Genomic DNA, 18,976 nt, shown 5'->3' with positions numbered 1-18,976 from the left:
ATCACCTGCGGGCACAGCTGTCCAAGGTATCGTTGGTCTAAATTCTCTGCAGCTGTTTCTGATTAAAAGAGGGTACTACAACCCATTTTATGTATTGAGCTGTTGAATCACCCCTCCTGATATCCTTGGAAATGGAATTTCTCTGTTGTTCGGTTGCAAAATGGATGCATTGGCTGTGATTGGGTATAGATTTGATTGACTGCATTGCTTGCATCATGTAGGCAGCTGACATCAAAACGATACTTTTGTCTGGAGTCCAAAAGAACCATATAAGTGACTGTCTGTGATCAGGTTCCGTATGTTGTCTTGGAGCAAACTGCAGCTGTAAAGCCCCCCCTCCTAAATTTGTTTTGTAACGAGCCTTTCATTGCAAGGATGAAATTTAGGTCACGTTGTTTGGGATTTTTCTTCAACGTTGAGTTACTGTTGCTGTGAAGCTTCCTTGACTTGAAACAATGCACTCTTCCAGTCTCAGACCGTGACCAATGGAAGTTCTGTATTGTAGATATACCGGTAGCTTGGAATATAATACATTCCACCAGGTAAGCACCGGGAACGTCTTCTTTTTCTTCAAAGACCATCTCAGCTGCTTTTCCATCTGGTATTTCTGTGAAAGAGTTTTTAGTTACTGACAGAAACTGCTTTAGCTTTACGTGGCACAAGAAGCTTCAATAGGACAAATTTATTCCTGTGCCGTTTTGCTGCTCTTTATTTTCTGTGCATTCTTCTTTGGGATATGGCTGGCATATAGGGAGTTGAAACCTGACTTGAACAAAGTTGCATGGAGTATAAAGACAGAATTTAGGATTTGCTGTATGTAGCTGTGGAGGCTATTACACCCGGGTTGGATCTGGGTTCCTTACTCCCAGCATGTTTCTAACTGCAGGATCAGACCTTCCAGGGTGAGCTCTACCCTGGAAGGTGCTGGGGATGTTTTTCATCACTGACTTAAAACCTTGTCTGGATCTTGCTGACAGTCTCTTGTTAACTTTAACAATGCCAGATCAGGTCTATAAGGCATACTCTTTCAGCTGATGAAGTCTATTTACAGTGCAGAATGTTATATATCATGTATGTTGTAGCACTCCTAACTCATGTAGCAAGCATTTTCTTCTGCTTGTAGATGCTAACTGTATAGCTGAAACCTAATTTTATACAGAATACTATTTTCTCACATTTTACACAATGCAAGGCAAAGTTGTATACTCTTGTTTTCCCCATCAACATGTATACGTACACACTGTATTACTTTGCTATTATGCAGTCATTGTCCAATCATAATGTGGTTTAGGATTGTGCTGATGCAGCTTGTCTATAGCATATTATGAGATATACACTGGAAAAACTGGCCACAAAACATTTGTTTAGGTATATAGCTCAACAGCACAAGTGCAAGCTCTCTAAAATACATTTAAATGGCTAGCACCACTCTTCTACTTCAGTCTTCAGAAAACCTTTCTCAGTAAGTTGTAATACAAGGCAAAATTATTTCCTTTTCTAGATATAGCTTGATTACTATATAGTTTAGTAAGCTAATTGCAAAGGTATGTGGGACGGTATCTTTAAATAGTGGCAAGACACTGGTACCAGAGGCCATCTGGTTCCGTCTTCAACCTTTAATTATAAATTTAAAAAATGACCCAGGTAACAATTGTTTCTATCAGAAATAGCAGTGTGCATCATTTGGGTCAGTTTCTAGACATACAACTTCATTGATTCAGCATGGATTATGAAAGGCAAAAACTGTTAATAGATGTAGAAGAAAATGGGAGGGGTTTTTTTTGTTTTTGTTTTTTTTAATATTTTGGGAAAATATATTATATCATGGGCCTGGGAAATGCGTTTTAGAATGTTTGTTGTACACAACCGAACTGTGTTATGTTAAACTTTTAAAGCATTTGCTTTATGGGTACTGTAAATAATATCGAGTACGTTTTATATGTAAGGGAAATGTAGTTAGCTGTAATAGTCACTGAAGGAACTGATATTTATAAGGAGGCTCTCTGAAGCTAGATGGCTCCTGATTTATACTTTGCATCTCTGAATTTGACTTTGTGTTTTCAATGGGAGCAAGTGCAGGATATTATGTAACAGCACTTGGGTTATCATTAAAAGGAGACGATACAGATGTTCTATTTTATGTTATTGCCTTTAATTAAATGCATCCCAATTTGACAAAAAGAATTAAAATGAAAATGCTACTTAGAATAAAGATGCTAAACAATGATAATAAAAATCACACTGGATTTTTAAGTCTGCTGAACCCAAAATCCATGGGTACTATGTTAAAAATGTATAGAGATTATGTGGGCGGTTTTAAAACTGCCCTTTCATTGCACTTAATTTCTGTTTATGTACTTTTGAGGACATAATTGTACATACATTTTTACAGCATGATAAAAGAAAACCTTAAACATCTGCACTGCATGCTGTCATTAAGCCTGTTCTCCTGGCTGTGGCTTACAAACAGTCTACCTCCCCTTTTTCATAATAAATTACCATACTATTTAATTTGGTTCTGAGGTTTCAGATTGATGTCACTCACTGCTTGCAGCCATACCACTTTGTGTTGCGATCCTATCAGCATAAATGGGAAACCTCCAAAGAGCCACCTGGGGGTTGCAAGGCATGGTGTTGATAATTCAGTAGCGGTCACTGGTCTCTGAATTGTCGATGGCACAGCATGGTTGTAGGGAGCATTGTGTAAGTGGTTTTAGGCTAGATTCTTATTAAACCTGCCTGTTTTTCTGCCTCTCTGTGCTGTAATTGCTGCACTTTTATGCTGTATTCATCACCTTGGTATTTGAAAGCATTTGTTCAGCCCGGTTGCATCATGTGTTCTTAGATTGCTTAGAATCGTAATCCAGCGCTCTGTCTTCCAGATCAGGCATAAACGGAAGATGTGATCATTACGATTCCACTGGCACTTCTTCAAGAAGGGGCGGGGGGAGGGTAACATCCAAAAACATGAGACACCATGTGTGATGAGTCCAAATCCATATGTGCATGTGTTCAAGCAAAGCATCCAGAGTGATGTGGGATCCATTTTTGTTGCTGTAAAGAAATGTAGTTCACCCCTCAATCCTTTGGATAAGAAGTGAGAGGGCCAAGAAGTCCGTTTGGAAAGTGGATGACTGTGTATGACTAAGGTGATATGCCTTGAAATGGGGACGGTTGACAAGCCTATTTATGTCCCATCAAAATTCAGTTCAGGCTATTGTATTCCTGACTAAACTTCACCTCTGTTTGTCTTCACTTCTTGTCTGTGGCCATAACTATGCAAAAAGATTCCTGTGGGCTGAAGCTCACTGAAGTCAAGGAATAGGGCCTGCAACTCAATGAGATTGGGCCATAGCATTATAAAGATCTCCAGTGGCAACAGACATCAAAAGATCATCTAATCCAGCTCCTACTACTGGTCAATTATATCCAGACCATCCCTGACTGATGTATGTCTGTCTTATTTCTAAAAATCTCCAACCAGGTGATTCTACTATAATCCCAGATAGCTCAATTTGCAGCAAAAATTTGGGTTGAGTAGCGTCGAAACACTAAAAAAAGAGGCTAATTTGTTTTGGCCTTTCCTTGTGGGCATAGAGAACCATTGATTACACACCCCTTTTTAATGACATTTTGCATATTGGAAGATTGTTATATCATCGCCCCGTCACCTGCCTTCTGTTTCCTAGACTAAACAGCCCTTATTCCTTTAGCGTTTTGTCAGAGGCTATGTTCTCCCAATTAATTTTGCCTGACTTCTATAACGGCAGCAGCAGCAGCATGTAGGTAAGGTCTGATCCTTTGGGTGTACATTGGAAGGAGCTAGCCTTTTGGTTATACAATGAGTTAGCTTTCCAAATGCTTTAGAAAGTTTACTACCTAGAGGAAAGGTGCTATTAAAATGTCAGCTCAAGATGTGCTCACGGTACACATTGACCTATTTTAAGAACATCCCTTGGTTTTTGCACATTCTGACTCCTCTTTTTTAGAAGAAAAAAGGGGGGGGGGAAGCCCTGTAATTTAAGAAAAATGGTCATTTCTATACTAGCTTTTCTGCATGCTGTGATACCCTCCAAGGCACTAATCCCCCATGGAGCACTGTCTGTATATGAGCTATTATGTAAATGAGATTCCAAATAGTTGATTGTCCCTGCCAGGTATTAAGACAGCGAGCAGACAGCACAAGAGTCAGGCCTAGGGAAAATGAAAACAACAAAATGAAGTCAACATAACTGGTTTCAATTATTCAGTCTCAGTGGTTCTCCTTCTACTTCAAGAAGCAACATGCAAATCTCTCTGGATCTAACTTGTTTACAGAGTGCCAGTAGGTTTAAAATACTGCCAGCATCCGATTTCTCTCCTACAATTCCTTGAAGTAAATAGTGAAATAAAAAAAAGTGCTGTAATTTGTGCCACCCAGAGAGCTAAATACCATACTCCAGCAGGAAATTATCCTTTCAAAATCTTGGAATGGCTTTGTGATAATCCTCCAAAGACTAGTGTCCCAACAGGAATGGACTGTGTAATTTCTAAAGAATTTTAAGAACTCTGCTATTGACTCTCCAATGCCTATATTGTCACTTAGGCCTTGAGGTTCTGATTCAACAAAGCACTTAAGCACGTGCTTAAATCCTGTTGACAAGATTGGGACATCTGTTCATGCTGTACTGCTTTGCCCAATTGGGATCTTAATCCTGTATAACTTCCACACCAGCAGATAATTGGGCCTATGCAGAGTTCAGCATCTAAATATATCTTCTTCCCATAATCTGGTCAATGGCTAGATATTAGGCTGATTGTTGCTTCATAAATACCCTGGATGGTCAGTGCAGTACTTCAGCTCTCCTCTTTCAGGAGTAAATCATGTAAGTCTTCAATGATGTAAGATGCACGATGTTTCTGCTTCCATGTTCCTTGCAGAAGATGGTGGTGTCATTATGGTATTCTTCGAGCCCTTTGACACGTCCTACTATTGCTCCAGTAACAATGAGCAGCCTTGCAAGTGGTTGCTGATATGAGCATAGATCATGTGTCCTGGTCCAAGTAACCAGTTCACGTTGGGGTCTAAATCTGGTACCTAATTTTAATAGTTGTCCACTACCAGTGTAGTATGCTCTGCCAAATGCCTAGATCTTGGTGACCCTGGGCTTTTGAAGTGAGGGGTAAGGTTTGGAATTCAGGTCTAGATCAGAATTTTGCATTATGACTTGTCTCCTGTTCTAATTTGATTGTTTGTCCTCCCCTTTCTTGTCTTTCATCTTGCCTTTCATGGCCCAGTTAACACGACAATCCAGGCAACTTCCATGATGCCAGTTTCCTAATACCTTTTGATGTGAAACCTTGCCATATATACACAACCATTTCCTTTCAGGATGGGCACTAGCAAACATCTCATACCTTGGGAAATTAATTGTCCAACTATTAAACATAAATATTTTGACACTCAATTAATATTAGCACAATCAACACCGAAGCTATTTGTAATGTCATGTTAGTTTGTTAAATCAGTTATAAAAACACTTCATTATTGTTGTATTCTATGTGCATTATTGCTAATGTAAGTTGCTGTGCACAATCTATTATGCATAATAAATTGTGTGCGCGTTGTTTTGTTTTTTTTTAACAGGGGCATTTTCTTCCAGTGTGCTAGTGGTGCTTGGGATTGCTTCCATTTAACTTCTTCATGTTTCATAGAAGTGTGTGAAATGAAGACTACTGGACATGGAGAAAGTGAGCTGAAACATGCTGAGAAAATAGTCATTGCAACGCTCTTGAAAAGCAAACGTCCAACAACAGTATTGTCTTATCAGCAGAAAATTAAAACCTTTCAACAGATTAGGAGATGTAGAAGTATATCAGAGGAAACTTAGATGTGACATTTTGTTGCTACTTTGATACTATTCATCTTGGCAAAAAGCATTTAGTGATAGATAGAGATATTTAGTGCCAACCAGGGTCTTATTATTCCATGTCATCAATTAGTTTTGTATTATCTTATTGTGTAAATGTTCTACTCACTCTGCAAAAGAAAAATGAGCTGAATTATTTGAGAGAGAGACTCATCTGAGGCTGTTGTTTATAAGCAGTAAGGGTTATTGGTGTGCATGGCCTAATGATTTGAGCAAATGAGGGTGACAGCACGAAGTCTCTTGCAGTGACAACGTTTGATGTCTCTCCCTTTGCTCAGTTTCACATTCTCACTGTGTACTTCCATGTGTTTGTAAAGTGCCCTGCACTGATGATTTACCTCCACGAAAGAAAAGAGAAACCGAGATGACTACCACTACACGCCAATGCAGGGAAAATACTAAGACAGTAGTGGGCACTAGTACAAGGAGATCTTTACTCGATCAGAGTTCGTAAACAGGATAACCTTTGGGCAGAGGATAAGGAGAGTTGGAGTGAGGAGGTGAAGCTGAAATCTGCAAATGAACTACATTTCATGAGATTCTCTATTCTAGGCATTTCCACCCTCATTTTCACTGTAATGTTTTTCAAAGGTTCATAGCTCTTAAGGCCAGAAATGACTGTTAGGTCATCTAATATGACCTCCATATGTGACAGGCCCTAAACGTCACTCTGTTACTTGGTAATGAGCTTAATAACTTGTATATGGCTAATGTGTGTGTTCCAGCCAAGACACCCAGTATTGATCTGAAAACAGCCAGAGGTGTAGAATCTACCACTTCTCCTGTTGGCTTGTTCTGCTAGCTAATCAATCTTACCAGAAAAGAGGAAAGTAAAGAGGAAAAAATCTGGATTCATCTAGCTTTTATGCCTTTTTCTGCTAGCACCAGTAAGATCAAGAGCACTTTGGCACCCAATATTTTCCCTGAATACAAGCAGTATATCCCCTTTTCCTTAATGTAAGCAAGACATTTCTCACTCTTTTTGGTAAGTTCTTTAAGGCTAGGGACAGAAGTTGCATGCAAACCTGTTGAAGTGATCAGAAACCGGTTTAAGCCTGTAACAGAATAGAAGTTTGGTGCGCACAAACCAGTTTGAAAATGGCTGAAATTGGTTTTAGATAAATCTGGCTGAATCAGACTTAACCAATCTGGGTCAATCTGGTTTATGAAACTTCTGTCCCAGACCCCTTCCTGGTTCAAGTTAAATGAGAGTCCTCCAGCATGTTCTGCAGCCCTGGGCTGGACTGTGCTGTCTGCTCCAGCAGAGATGTGGTGGGGGGAGGGGAAGCAGGGACTGCCTTCCCAGGCAAACCCCAGCTCAGGTCTGGGGCAAGGGAGGGGGTTAAGCCACCCTTCCCCTGGCTAAGCCCCCTTTTCCCCCCACTAAGTACAGAGCTGCCCTGCCCTGCTAAACTTACTGAAAATTATTGTGAGCTGAAACTGCGGGCTACAAATCCCAGAGGCACGTGGAAGCCAGAAGAGGAAGTGATGAGTAATCCTGCAGCCTCCTGCTGGTGTGATTCTGGATTGCAAATCCCAGAGACTTTGGGGACAGCAGGAAGAAATGAACACACAGCCCATTCTGGCTATGCCAGACAGCTGGGCTCTAGCATCACCTGGCTTCTGGCCTGAACCACTGAAGGCATGTGGCTGCATATCCTGAATCAAAAGTGAATGTGTGTCCAGTTGTTTCTCAGTTTAATTTCTGCAGTTTAGATTAACCTGCAAAGACTGAATGGATTCAGCCTTGGGCTTTTTGACTGTATGTACTTGGTGCAGGTCTCTTGCTATAAAGCAGCACTCAAACTATTAGCACCTATCTCTCCTCTTTCTTCCTTCTTACCTGTAACACTCCTGTAGTCCCTGCAGAGTTCCTACAGCTTGGATCCCCTGGCAGAATCTAGCACATTTGACATCATCTTTTTCAAACTGAACTCCACTGACATTTTTCATGGTAGATGAAGGTTTTTTTTACGATATACTGTTAGTCTGATTTGAAGGGAACAGTTCCCTGGACAGGTAGAAAGCTTGACCCTGAAGCTCATGGGCAAATCATTTCCCTGTGAAAAATTAAAGGGGAAAAAAAATTAAAAAGTTAAAAACAAATTAATAGAAAAATTCAGTTTTTTGACCAAAATTGGAAGCCAACATTTTTCACCCTGAGTTTAAAAAAAAAAAAAAAAATTTGGCTGAGAACGTTTTTGGTTTTGAAATCACATGGTTCTGTTTAGAAATGGTGTTGTGGTCCATTATAGAAGCTCATTCCAGATGCTTCGTGTCTTCATTCTCCTTTCTATGCTCAACTCCCAGAACAGATTAAATCTCCTGTGATGCCTCATGGTCTCACTGCTTGCTGAGCCATTGTGTTGTACCTTGCGGGAGTTACTGATTGAGATGCATTATTGATGGCGTAGTCCCACTAGGGAATCCAATCCATTGAGAAGATGAGGCCTACATAATTCTGGGGTAACGGAATGTTTTCCATGGGAAGCTTGCACCTTTTTAAAAAATAAATGTTGGGATCAGAGGTAATGTACCTCCTAAACCCCAGAGCAAGGACACCAAAAGTGGCAGGAAGTTACTGAAAATGATGATAAAGTTATAAAAGGAGAGCAAAAAACTACTGCAGGAGCATGGGAAGGGAATTGCTGGATGGCAACAGGAAGGAAGGAGGAGCCAAGAGTAATCTTGCAACGTAAAGTACAGATCCATGCAAAGCATGAGGTGGGGCAGGATGGCTGTCGTCTCAGCGGAGCAGGGGCCAGGGAGGAGCTGGCTTCCCAGCAATGCAGGAATTGCTGTCATATCCATGTCCCCAGAGAGAACCAGACAGTGGCATGGCCTCGGCCACTGACTACGTTGGCCACTGGACCCTATGGCTTTGTCATACGATGACATGCTCAATTCTTTCCCCATAAGATCCTATCCCATTCAGGAGCTCCTGGCTGGAAAATGCACTTCTGCTTTCCCCAAAGCTGTGGCTTTAAGCTGTTAATTGAGTTCCCCGGGTTCATTAAGATAGACTCACTCTTTCTCTTTATTGCAGGCAAAGAGTGAAAGGTCAGAGTTTCAGCTCTGAAAACAACATAAAAACCATGGAATAGCAGAGTGAATACAAATGAGGGATGGCCTGATCCTGCAGATTCAGGCAAGAACATCCCCTGACATGCTGTGTAATGTGGGGTCTACCCAGATACATTAACCTTGCTCTCCTGCCATTTTCCAGATGCGGCTCTACTGCTTAAAACTTGCCTAAGGACAGAGTAGGTGGGAAGATAGATCCACAAAGCTGGAAAAATTGTCCTTGTAGAAGGGATCTCTCAGTGGGGATTGAGAATGCAGTACTCTCCTTGTGCTGTCTTGCACACAGGGTATAGCAAGCCCTGCAGCCCCTCTCTTGCTTGTAGGATATGCTCACAGGCTGCTGGGCTCTTTTTAATGTGTTGCCTTCCACAGCTCTTACTGTGATCAGTGAATTTTGCTGTGATGGTACATGCAGAAGAAGCTGTGCATTGAAGTTTCCAAATATTGTCGTTTTTTATAGTTCCCCTACAATCTGGTTATTGTAGTCCAGTTGTTTCTCTTCATGTCTCCCCAGGGAGGGATCCATCTCGAGTGTCAGGATGGCTCTTCTGAGGCCCAAACCATCACGACAACGCTGAATGCTTTCTGAGAGCTGGCTGGCTGCGTATCCTCAGCTCCATTCATCTGTAGACATTGGCACTCTGTAGTGTTGGTTCTAGAAAAGCTTATTGAAACTATGTGCAGTCCTTAAAGGCTTTGATGTGCAGTTGTGGGTAGAAAAGCCCGATTAACTTCCATATGCAGATTCCCAGTTTGTTTGCCCAGTTGGATTACTTCAGACTGCTAGTGCTCACCAGCAGTACGCCTTCAGCTTGTGCAGGCAGGTAGAGAAATTGCATTGGGTCATTTTTAAATCTCTGACCCAGTGTGTGGAAAGGAGCTCTGGGTTTGGGTATCAAACTAGCCCCAATTTTTCATTGTTCATACTCAGGGGTTTTGGTTTAGACCCATCTCTGGTTGAGTGGAATTTAAAAAAAAAAAAAAAAATATATCAGTATAATTGCTTTTTACATTGAGGGTGCGATTTACAGAGGAGGAATACCAATCGACTTCTATCTAAATGCTTCATTGTGTTATTGGGAGCCAGCAAGAATGCAAACTTCTGGAACAGCCTGTCTGTTCCAACTGGCCAGCATTTCGGTACCCAAACTGGCACTGAAGTTGGCATCTGTTACACTCCTTTTGCTGAGTAGGTAAGATTCATGCCTTAGCAGTACTGAGTAATATATCTGAGTGAAATGCATTCATTGTTAAGTGCTGAGAAATAATAGACTTGCTTAATGAAAAAGAGAAACTTATTTCTGGTTTTTGATGTGCTGCTGCAGAAACCACTTTCCATATAAAAATACCGTTAGGATTTATTTATATAATTACAGCAAGAGTGCTGCTATGTTTGTGCAGAGTAAGGCCAGGAAACAAAGATGGTTTGTTTGCCCTGTGTTGTCCATGTATCAAGTTTGCCTTGGTCTTGGTGTGAGGCTATTAAAGCTTCTACCAACTCAGTGAGGCTGGCAGTCATTTATGCCATGTCTTAATTCTGTATTTTTATTACGGGCTATGATAAGAACATATGATGGTGCCGCAAACTAGATTGTCCTTGTCATTACAACGCAAGTGTTGGTGGTAGAGAAGCTGGGCCATTGCAGCAGGTAGCACTTACTTATTTCTTCAACGCCATAGAAACCTATTCTTCTCTCATGATTGTAGAGATGATGTGATTTGAACAAGTCGTGAAAGAGAGGCATAAGAACTCAATACATAGCGTAGGGGTGGCCAACGTGTGGCATGGGCAGCCTGTGTGTGTGGCATGCGGCAGATCTGGGAGGGAGCAGCAGCAGCGTACCTAGACTCCTGGTGGCCCCAGGCAAAGTTTTAGTACTGGGGGTCCTCATCACCAGAGATGATGATGATAGTAATTTAAAAAATACCATTTTTGGGCCCCCTTTCTGTCCAGGCCCTGGGTGGCCACCCAGTTTGCCCACGCCTGTGTCCAGCCCTGGGCAGCAAAGTAGCATATTGGGCAGGGAGCACGAGGAAGGAAGCTGGAAGTAGAGCAGCAGATCACAGGGGGCACAGAGCAAAAAGAGCAACAGATTGGGTAGGGGAAGGGAATCAGAGGGGCACCTGGACAGAGTATGGGGCTAATTTGTGCCATGCCTGCCCAAAAGTTTGGACTCCACTGATGCCCTTTATTAAAAGGGACTTGTATCATTTTGTGTAAGTCAGTGCTGTTACCTCAATATGTTATACCAGTGCCCTGGCCAACGTATTTTGTCTTTTGTCCTAGCCAGGATGCAGCTTCATGCAGTCTTAAAGTTGGAGCAGCTTTGCTATGTTTATACCATCCTGGCTTGTCTGCACGTAACAATTAGAACGTGACAGCTGCTGTCTTTTTGAAACGGCTCTAGATGTACGTGCACCGCTACTCTGTTGATTTAAGCTTGTTGAGGGCCTAGATAATATACATTTCTCTCCTTTCTGTTGGTTATGGCAAACTTGCTCCTGTTCTGTCATAGGTTTTTTTTTGTGAAACAGTGTTACTTTAAAAGATGGTTGTCCTTCAATGGCGGCTGATTATAAAGGGAGGTTCATCCCTACCTAAATGATGGTGGATATTACTCGTGGACCTCAGCACTAGTCTTAGTGTTTTTTGGCTGAGATAGTCAAAGCTGTCAAGGGACTTGGGTGCAGTTAAAATTACTGCTAATGACGTATTCTGATCCCTTACACCAGAAGTTTTAAATACCCGCTCTGACTTCTTGGGACTTGTCATTGTAGGGTTTGGGATTTTTTTTGTATTGTGCACATTTCTATCAAGTGACCAGGTCTCTAACCTGAACTACCTTGGTGTGTATGTGCTGGGGTCTATTACTTTTCTAGACATCAGTTTTCTTTCTATATCAGCTCTTAATGAAAGAAGAGACACTTATTTGTTCAGCTACTGACAGACACTAAATTAAACCTGCAATCCATCAGTCATTTACTTGGCTTCCATGAGCAATCATCATTCTGAGATGTAGAAGGCTCCAGCCCTCTTGCTTTTTCAATGGCAGCTGATGGCTTTCTAGAAAGAAGGCACGGACAAAGAATTATAATGAACCTTTCTTTTGATTTCCCATGTGCAGGGAGAAGATGCCATTCCACCATGTAACGGCTGGCTTGTTGTACAAGGGGAACTACCTGAACCGGTCGCTCTCTGCTGGTAGTGACAGCGAGCAACTAGCCAACATCTCTGTGGAGGAACTGGATGGTAAGGAGCCCTTCAGAGGGGAGATTAATAACTGGTAAAAGACAGTGGGCCTACGTTCTTATTAACAGTACAATCCTAAAACAACTTGAAAGCCATTTAAAGTGTGAAATAGAGAATGAATGGGAAAAGTGGGAGAGCTCAACACATACAAGATGAGGGGAAAGGCTAAGGTCCAAAGTTGGCTTTTGACCTTAGTTTCTAGTAGTGGAACTTAGACAAGCATTTGAAAGAATGAAACTATTGTAGAGAGAAAGTTAGTCTAACTTTAAAAGACGACTTGTTTGTTGTTTGCCGGCATGGGATCCTTCTTCCTAATCAGGTTTTCACCTTAGCTATACATAACCTTTAAGCAATGAGACTTCTTTTTGTCTAGATCTCTGCATAACTTGATGGATATATAGGTAGAAGTTGAACGGATCTTGGGTTATGGGTAAAGAGCAGTCAAATGTACTTCAGGCAGGTGATTTTTTGCTGAGCCAGCCTTTGCCTCAGGGTTTAATGAGAAACTTCCTTTGTTGGGTAAATTATCCTGCAGATTGCCTGTTGCAAAGTTTATTGTGCTTTCCCCAGAAGCATCTGATCCTGGTCATCCTGGTTAAGATACCAGTTTTTTGTGGGGGGGGGATTCCTGGTCTTATGCAGGCTGGTGATTTCTGTGTTTGTGATTGATTTGTGTCTGGTCCAGGTCATTTCGAAGCCCAAGTACATACTGTGTTATGGCTATTCTATGAACAGTGTGGAACAAATTGAAGCACTTGGTTCACTACCCAGTGGATGCTTTGTACAAGCCACAGTCATCACTGGTGGTCTCTGCAGAGAACTTAACGAGTCAATGAGCATGGAAGTGGAACTAGGCAGAAAAAAAAATGTGGAATAGGATTGGGGCAAGATGGAAGAAAGCCAGATACTTTTACCCATGGTTTACCTGTTCTGTGGAGAAATCAGACCTTTCTTTACATGACTTAGCAAGTCTTCTTTGTTCTTGTGATTGATTTTGCAAGTTCTATGTGAATTTAAAGAAAGAAGCAAAAAATATTTTTCTATCTCTCTTTCTCTCTCCCCTCCCCATGGGAATTTGCTATAAGTCTTAAAAGTAAGATGACATTGTAAAACACTTCAAATACAGTTTAGCTCAAAATGCAGTTAAGGACTCATGAATGTAGAGTTCTGCATCCTCGTTATGTGCAGCTGAGGTTTGGATGAAAGTTTTTTGGTTGGTTCTTGCAAATGAGCTGCCCCATGTGTTGCAGCTTGTAATAAGGAAAATGATATTGCTAAGTAAAGTTTAAATACTCTCAGAGTATATAATCAGATGGGCTAGCACAATGCAGACAAGATGGCAGCGGATTAAGTCTGGCACTTGATTTGAAATGCAGCTGTGAAAGATTTATGTTTTATGTACCCTGTAATCACAGTGCGCCCATTTTTAACTTCTACAACTTGCAGATGCTTGTCAAGAAGCTGATTTAAACTGGTGTGTGCTAGTGGGTGTGGGAAGTTATAACCTTGCTGTAAGCATGCTCAAATGGTGACAGTGGACATTTTATGCCATTTGTTCTCTTTGTAGATAGGATTTTCCCAAAAAAGGGAGCCTGTATAGAAGAAGGGGGAATGTCCAGGACACTGCAGGGCTCATATTGTGCCTCACTTGTGTTTTCAAATGCAACTGTAGTTTGTTGTAGCAAGCTGCTGTTAATACAGCACATGGAAACCATCCGTACATCAGACAGCAAAAGGGGAGAGTATAAATTTGGGTATAAGCCACCATTTCTTTTGCTTGCCCATTCAATCTACTGTCTGTGCAATTTGGCCCTACTTTCTAAGGGTCAAATGAATGCAAGTTGTAACTCCAGGAATCTTCATTCTGATTCCACAGGGTGCTGGTCATTGTGGATTTCAGCCCAGGGGGTGAACGTGCTTTATCTAAAGAGAGTAAATCCGAACTTGAACTGCAGGGTATCGTTGCTGGTAATGAATGTGAAATGAATGTTTTTTTTGGGAGGCTCCTAACACAACTGGTAGCAATCACTGTGAATGTGAGTACCCAGTCAGTTTAACGCAGTCTGTGCCTTCTTGTCACTGTGCTATTGCACGGGAAAGCCACATATTTCTGTTCACAAAGATTACCCCACTCGTTCTTCAATAAAGCAGTGACAGCTCTTTCATTAATTGGCCATTTATTTTCTAGCTGTTGGAGAACGACGTCTCATTAGAACTCAGTTAAATTTTTTGAGCGCCTCTTGCTTTGCAAACGCCTGTTTTCAAAGGCTTTAGAGCTTTTCCATGAAGGTGTGCTCCAGTTCATAGCTTACCAAAATGATCTCTACCCGGTGCTATTGTTTTCCTTAAACACAGAATTGGTGCTAAATTGTTTCAGTTCGTTTAAGCAGAGCAGTACAAAAGAGTTTAGGAGGTGGTAATGGTTTCCTCAAAAACTGAATTTTTTTGTGACTTGTTGATTTAAAAAACCCCTTAATAATTCTTATTTGTATAGTAATGCATCTAGGAGCCCAGTCAGGTCTTCACTGTACTATATGCTTTACAAATCACCAAACAGAAAAAAAAATCATCTGTGCACCAGTGAGCTTGCATTCTTAGCAAGTGTTACTGAGCTGGAGACGTTAATGAGAGCCATATGGAGGTTTTAAGATGCTTTTTCATTTGAAGTTAATAATGTAGACTTCTGAAAGGAATCTGTGGGATTGAGACAGTGACTTTCAATGCAATTCTTGGTTCCTCCAGTGCCTCAAGAATTCAAGTCGTACATGTTAAATCGTCAAAGGTTTGAACCTCCCATAGAATTTAATGTGAATTGTATACAAGACTCTTTGTAAAATCGGAGTCCAAATATCTAGCTGTCCTGTCAGGGTTTCTGGCATAATTGTAGCAGTTACAGTATCTTTCTTAATCCTGCTCTGTAAAGGATGTTTGAAATGGTATGTTCTGGGATACTGGAGTGATAAGAACAGAATAAAGCCCTATGCAGAAGAGAATAGAGCATTATTTGTATTGAGGGCTACTGCATTTAATACAGCCTGGTGTTGTCATGGGGTCCATGGCCTCATACAGTGCAGTACAATTTGAACATCCAGAAATATTCCCAATTGCATATTTTTTTAAGAAAGGGTAAAGCTATGCAAAGAATCTGGGTTTTAGGGTGAATATTATGAGTAGCCTGACTGCCTGTCCAAGCACTTTGTTTGCTTATCTTCTGACTAGTCATTCTCTTCGTACTTCTCAGGCATTTGTCTACCTTAAATGGTCCTTTCCCCTTATTCTGCTGTAAATCCTGTCCTGGCAGCAAGGGAAAGAGGTTGATTATTGGTGCTCCGTGGATTGTTTGTCTGTTCCTGATAGTGTCATTTGCTGTTGGTGATCCCTGAGTAGCATAAGGATTTTTTAGAATTTCTTATAGTCGCCAAGGAAAGTAAGTCATGGAAAGCTACATTAGGTGACATTAAACTTTGTACCGCCGAGTAGATGACAAAGTTGGGACTGACATGCCATCCATAAGCGTCTTTTGGGGATTAGAAGGCATAGCAGGGCTCTCAGATGAATGTGATGTGCCATATGTTCAGCAAAATCAAGGCATGAGAGCATAAATTAGGGCTACAGCAACTGCTTACCTGTGAATTTCCTGGCTGTTGCCAGTGCATGTTAGACTCCTAGCACTATTTGTATGTATTTTGTGGTTTGCAGATTCCTTTTAAAATTGGCCTTTGCCTTCACATTTACAAATTGCTAAGAATACTTTTTATTATAATAATAAAAAAATAAAAATCAGTGGATGGAATCATCATTGCAAGTTTGAGTCATCCACCCACACGGGCACTATGTAAAGGGTACTGTCAGAAGGCAGAAATGTTTCCATAGTAAGAGTCTGAGAAATATCACCTAAAGAGAAAGCATGTGCATCACAGGTAGAGTTTGTGGAAACATAGTAACAGGGTCTCCCAGAGTAAACCCAAATCTAAACTAGAACAGCAGCTAATTAGGGCAGAAAGATGTCATGGTAACCAGGAGGCTGGCGCAGATCCCACTGAAGTCAAGGGAGCTGGATCCAGGGTGCTGCATCAATACTTTGGAACTTGGAGGCCCTATGCCCTCTGTTATAAATCTCTTAGATGTGCCTGAGAGATGTTGCTGTCTACGTTGTGATGTGACCCTGATGACAGACAGCAGCAGAGGTGTAGTGAGCTCCTTCAGCACCTGAGATGGGTGCGGGAGAGGGGATTGTGCAGACCACTAGAGAGCAGGTGCGGGAGGGTGATAGAGCTGCTGGCACTAGGGGACAGGCTTGCTGCAAACCGGCTGCAGCAGCCCTGCAGTGTGGGGTCTGCGAGAGCTGTCCCCTGGTATCCCATTCACCCCCCTTCCTGCCGCAGCTACACTACCAGGCTCAGGGCTGTGCCTGCCATGGCAAAGAGTTTCCCCTGGGGGGCATCATTCTGCTTGCCCCCTGGCCTCCTTCTGGGTGAGCAGCTGTTTGCTTGACTCCTATGGCTGAGCACTGTGGTGCTCCTCCTGCCCTGGCAAAGTCTCTGTGAGGCGGGTGGTAATTCTGGCACCCTCTCGTAGATGGTGGCTGGGGCTGATGCCCTGCTCTCCCTTCCCAGTTGTGCTACTGGGAAGCAGCTTGATTGCTTTGGTGCAGCCCTTTGAAGAAAAGCCAGAAGAAGCTCCATTGGCAGGAGTCATGGCATTGGAGCTGCAGAGATGCAGCCATGTGAATGGCTGTAACTGGGGAAAATCCCCAGTTTATATAAGCTCCAGGTAAGATGGTTCTCAAAGGGAGGCCTTCCCTGAACATGAGGCCTTCCCTAAGAGCTACTTGGTTAAAATTTTAAGATGCATGTGCTCTGATATTTGCCTGCAGCACAGCACTTGCTTTGCCAACCTTCTGTGTGCAAACTCCCCCCCCCAACATGGAATGGCAGCAGTGCCTGCAGAAGCGGCTTTTAACGAGATCATTTTCTGTTGGGCCTGCTACATACAATTCAACAGTTAGCAGCTTTAGAATGTATTGGAAAATGGCTCATGCAATGATTAAAGGGCATGGTTAAATGACGTCCATATGGATTTTGAATTAGCCACTGGCTCCCATGTGCCAATAATCCAGGCAATGAAAAATTGGTTGAGAATGTATTGAGGTAATAGCCATTTATGAAGAGACAACGACATAGCAGCATGGTAAGGCATTAAGTTTATGGTGATTTATACCACCAAGCAGGCTATCTTGGCGAGACGGAGTTGAAACTACAAGCATGATTATCAAAGCAAGACACCTAACTTTAGACAGATGCCCATAGTTTTTAAGATGAGGCATTGTGGGTGGTTTTAAGAAACTCCATTCTTAAATTGGATGCAATAAATGTCCTGAGAAGTGCATTCTGATTTCACAATGTGCTTACCCATATACTTAACTGTAGTACCATTGCTACTCATCTACACACACTAAACAGGTGCTCAGATGCATTGCACTGCTGAAACATATTGCTGATTTGGACCAACTCATTTCTTTCATCGTGGGGCTGGGACATGAAGGCTCTTGCCTAGTGGAGATTGTGAACATAGCAACAGTCCCAGTCGTTCTGTTCTGAAAGTGAGTCTTTTAAAAAAATTCCTTTTTGTGGCATTCTTGTTTTGTGGATATTTTCATCATGGCTGGTGAGTACGGGTTGATGAGAGGAAGAGTTAGATTTTCCCCAGTCTCGGACCAAACTGATTACACAGTACAGTTGTGGATGTGTCTCGTGTAAGGCTGAAACCTAAATGCTTTGGAGAAGCAGTGCATTTAAATCGGGGAGGGTGAAATCTCAATGGGAATAAGTCTTTACTAGTTACTTGATTTTGATTCTTGTATCAGGGTTAATTCTGGCTTTGAAAGAGCCTGCTGTTTCCGGGATCAGGACAGACAACACATTTGTGTTGGCATAATTGGCCTTTCACTACAGTAAAAAAAACCAAGCAGACAGGTGACACACACCTTGAAATGGGGGAGACCTTTGCCCCATTCAGTAGAGCATTACTCGTGAAAGAATTGGGTGGGGGGAACTCCACCTGTATAAGTTATGCCAGTTTAGGCATTATCTGTCTGCATTCATCCTGATATATCAGTATGCTGAAGGTAAGCAGGCTATTACCTATTCCCTGAGGTGCAGTAGGAGCTGCTGGTGTTTACCTGTCCTGGCCTGACTGCTTGTCTGTCTGTTCCTGGTTGTGTTGTACAAACCCAAACTGTCCAGGGCCTCAGCCTTCTGCCCATGGAAGGAATCACCTGTGGGAGCAGAGAGAGAAGAGGAAAGACAGCAGTAAGTGAGGTTGGGCTTCTAAGGCTGCTCTTGGAAGAAGCAAGGCTGGGATGCTGTCCAAACTCACGTTGCATTCAAGACAGGTGTTTAGATTAGGGACTTGGATGCATTGTATTGAGGGCAATAACACAGCAGTTTCTCAAAGGACCATATTTCAATGTGAGCTTTAGGAGCAGCCTCTTAATTAAGTAGATGAAATTGTATGAAGCTCATTTTCTCTTTCTCTGAATGCTTTTAAAAGAGGAGTTTATCCATGAATCTCCGTCATGAATGATCAGGACTGCAAATGGAATAATTTAAGTTTTTAAATTGTATTTTAAATAATGTTTCATGTCAATGAATATAAAGTCACAGTTCCATTATGCAGGTTCTCCTTCAGACTGAAACTCAGGGTATCTATATCTTCTTGAGCGTCTCATTCT

At 41.9% G+C, this 18,976-nt stretch overlaps 1 protein-coding gene across 2 annotated transcripts in view; it reads left to right on the top strand.

Annotated features, from left to right (window-relative positions):
- Positions 1 to 18,976, top strand: part of CALN1 (calneuron 1) — a 182,897-nt gene that overhangs the window by 15,399 nt on the left and 148,522 nt on the right. The window contains exon 2 of one of the 2 annotated variants that reach the window (XM_019545491.1): positions 12,123 to 12,243. In XM_019545491.1, coding sequence (XP_019401036.1) covers positions 12,123 to 12,243 — 121 coding nt within the window. Of the gene's footprint in view, positions 1 to 12,118; positions 12,244 to 18,976 lie in introns of both variants that reach the window. The other variant, XM_019545490.1, reaches the window with a different exon arrangement.

The sequence above is a fragment of the Crocodylus porosus genome, unplaced genomic scaffold (assembly GCF_001723895.1).
Source record: "Crocodylus porosus isolate Cpor-Errol unplaced genomic scaffold, CroPor_comp1, whole genome shotgun sequence".
Taxonomy (NCBI): domain Eukaryota; kingdom Metazoa; phylum Chordata; order Crocodylia; family Crocodylidae; genus Crocodylus; species Crocodylus porosus.
Note: the sequence above shows the minus strand (reverse complement) of the source record. Positions and strands in the feature narration are given on the sequence as shown.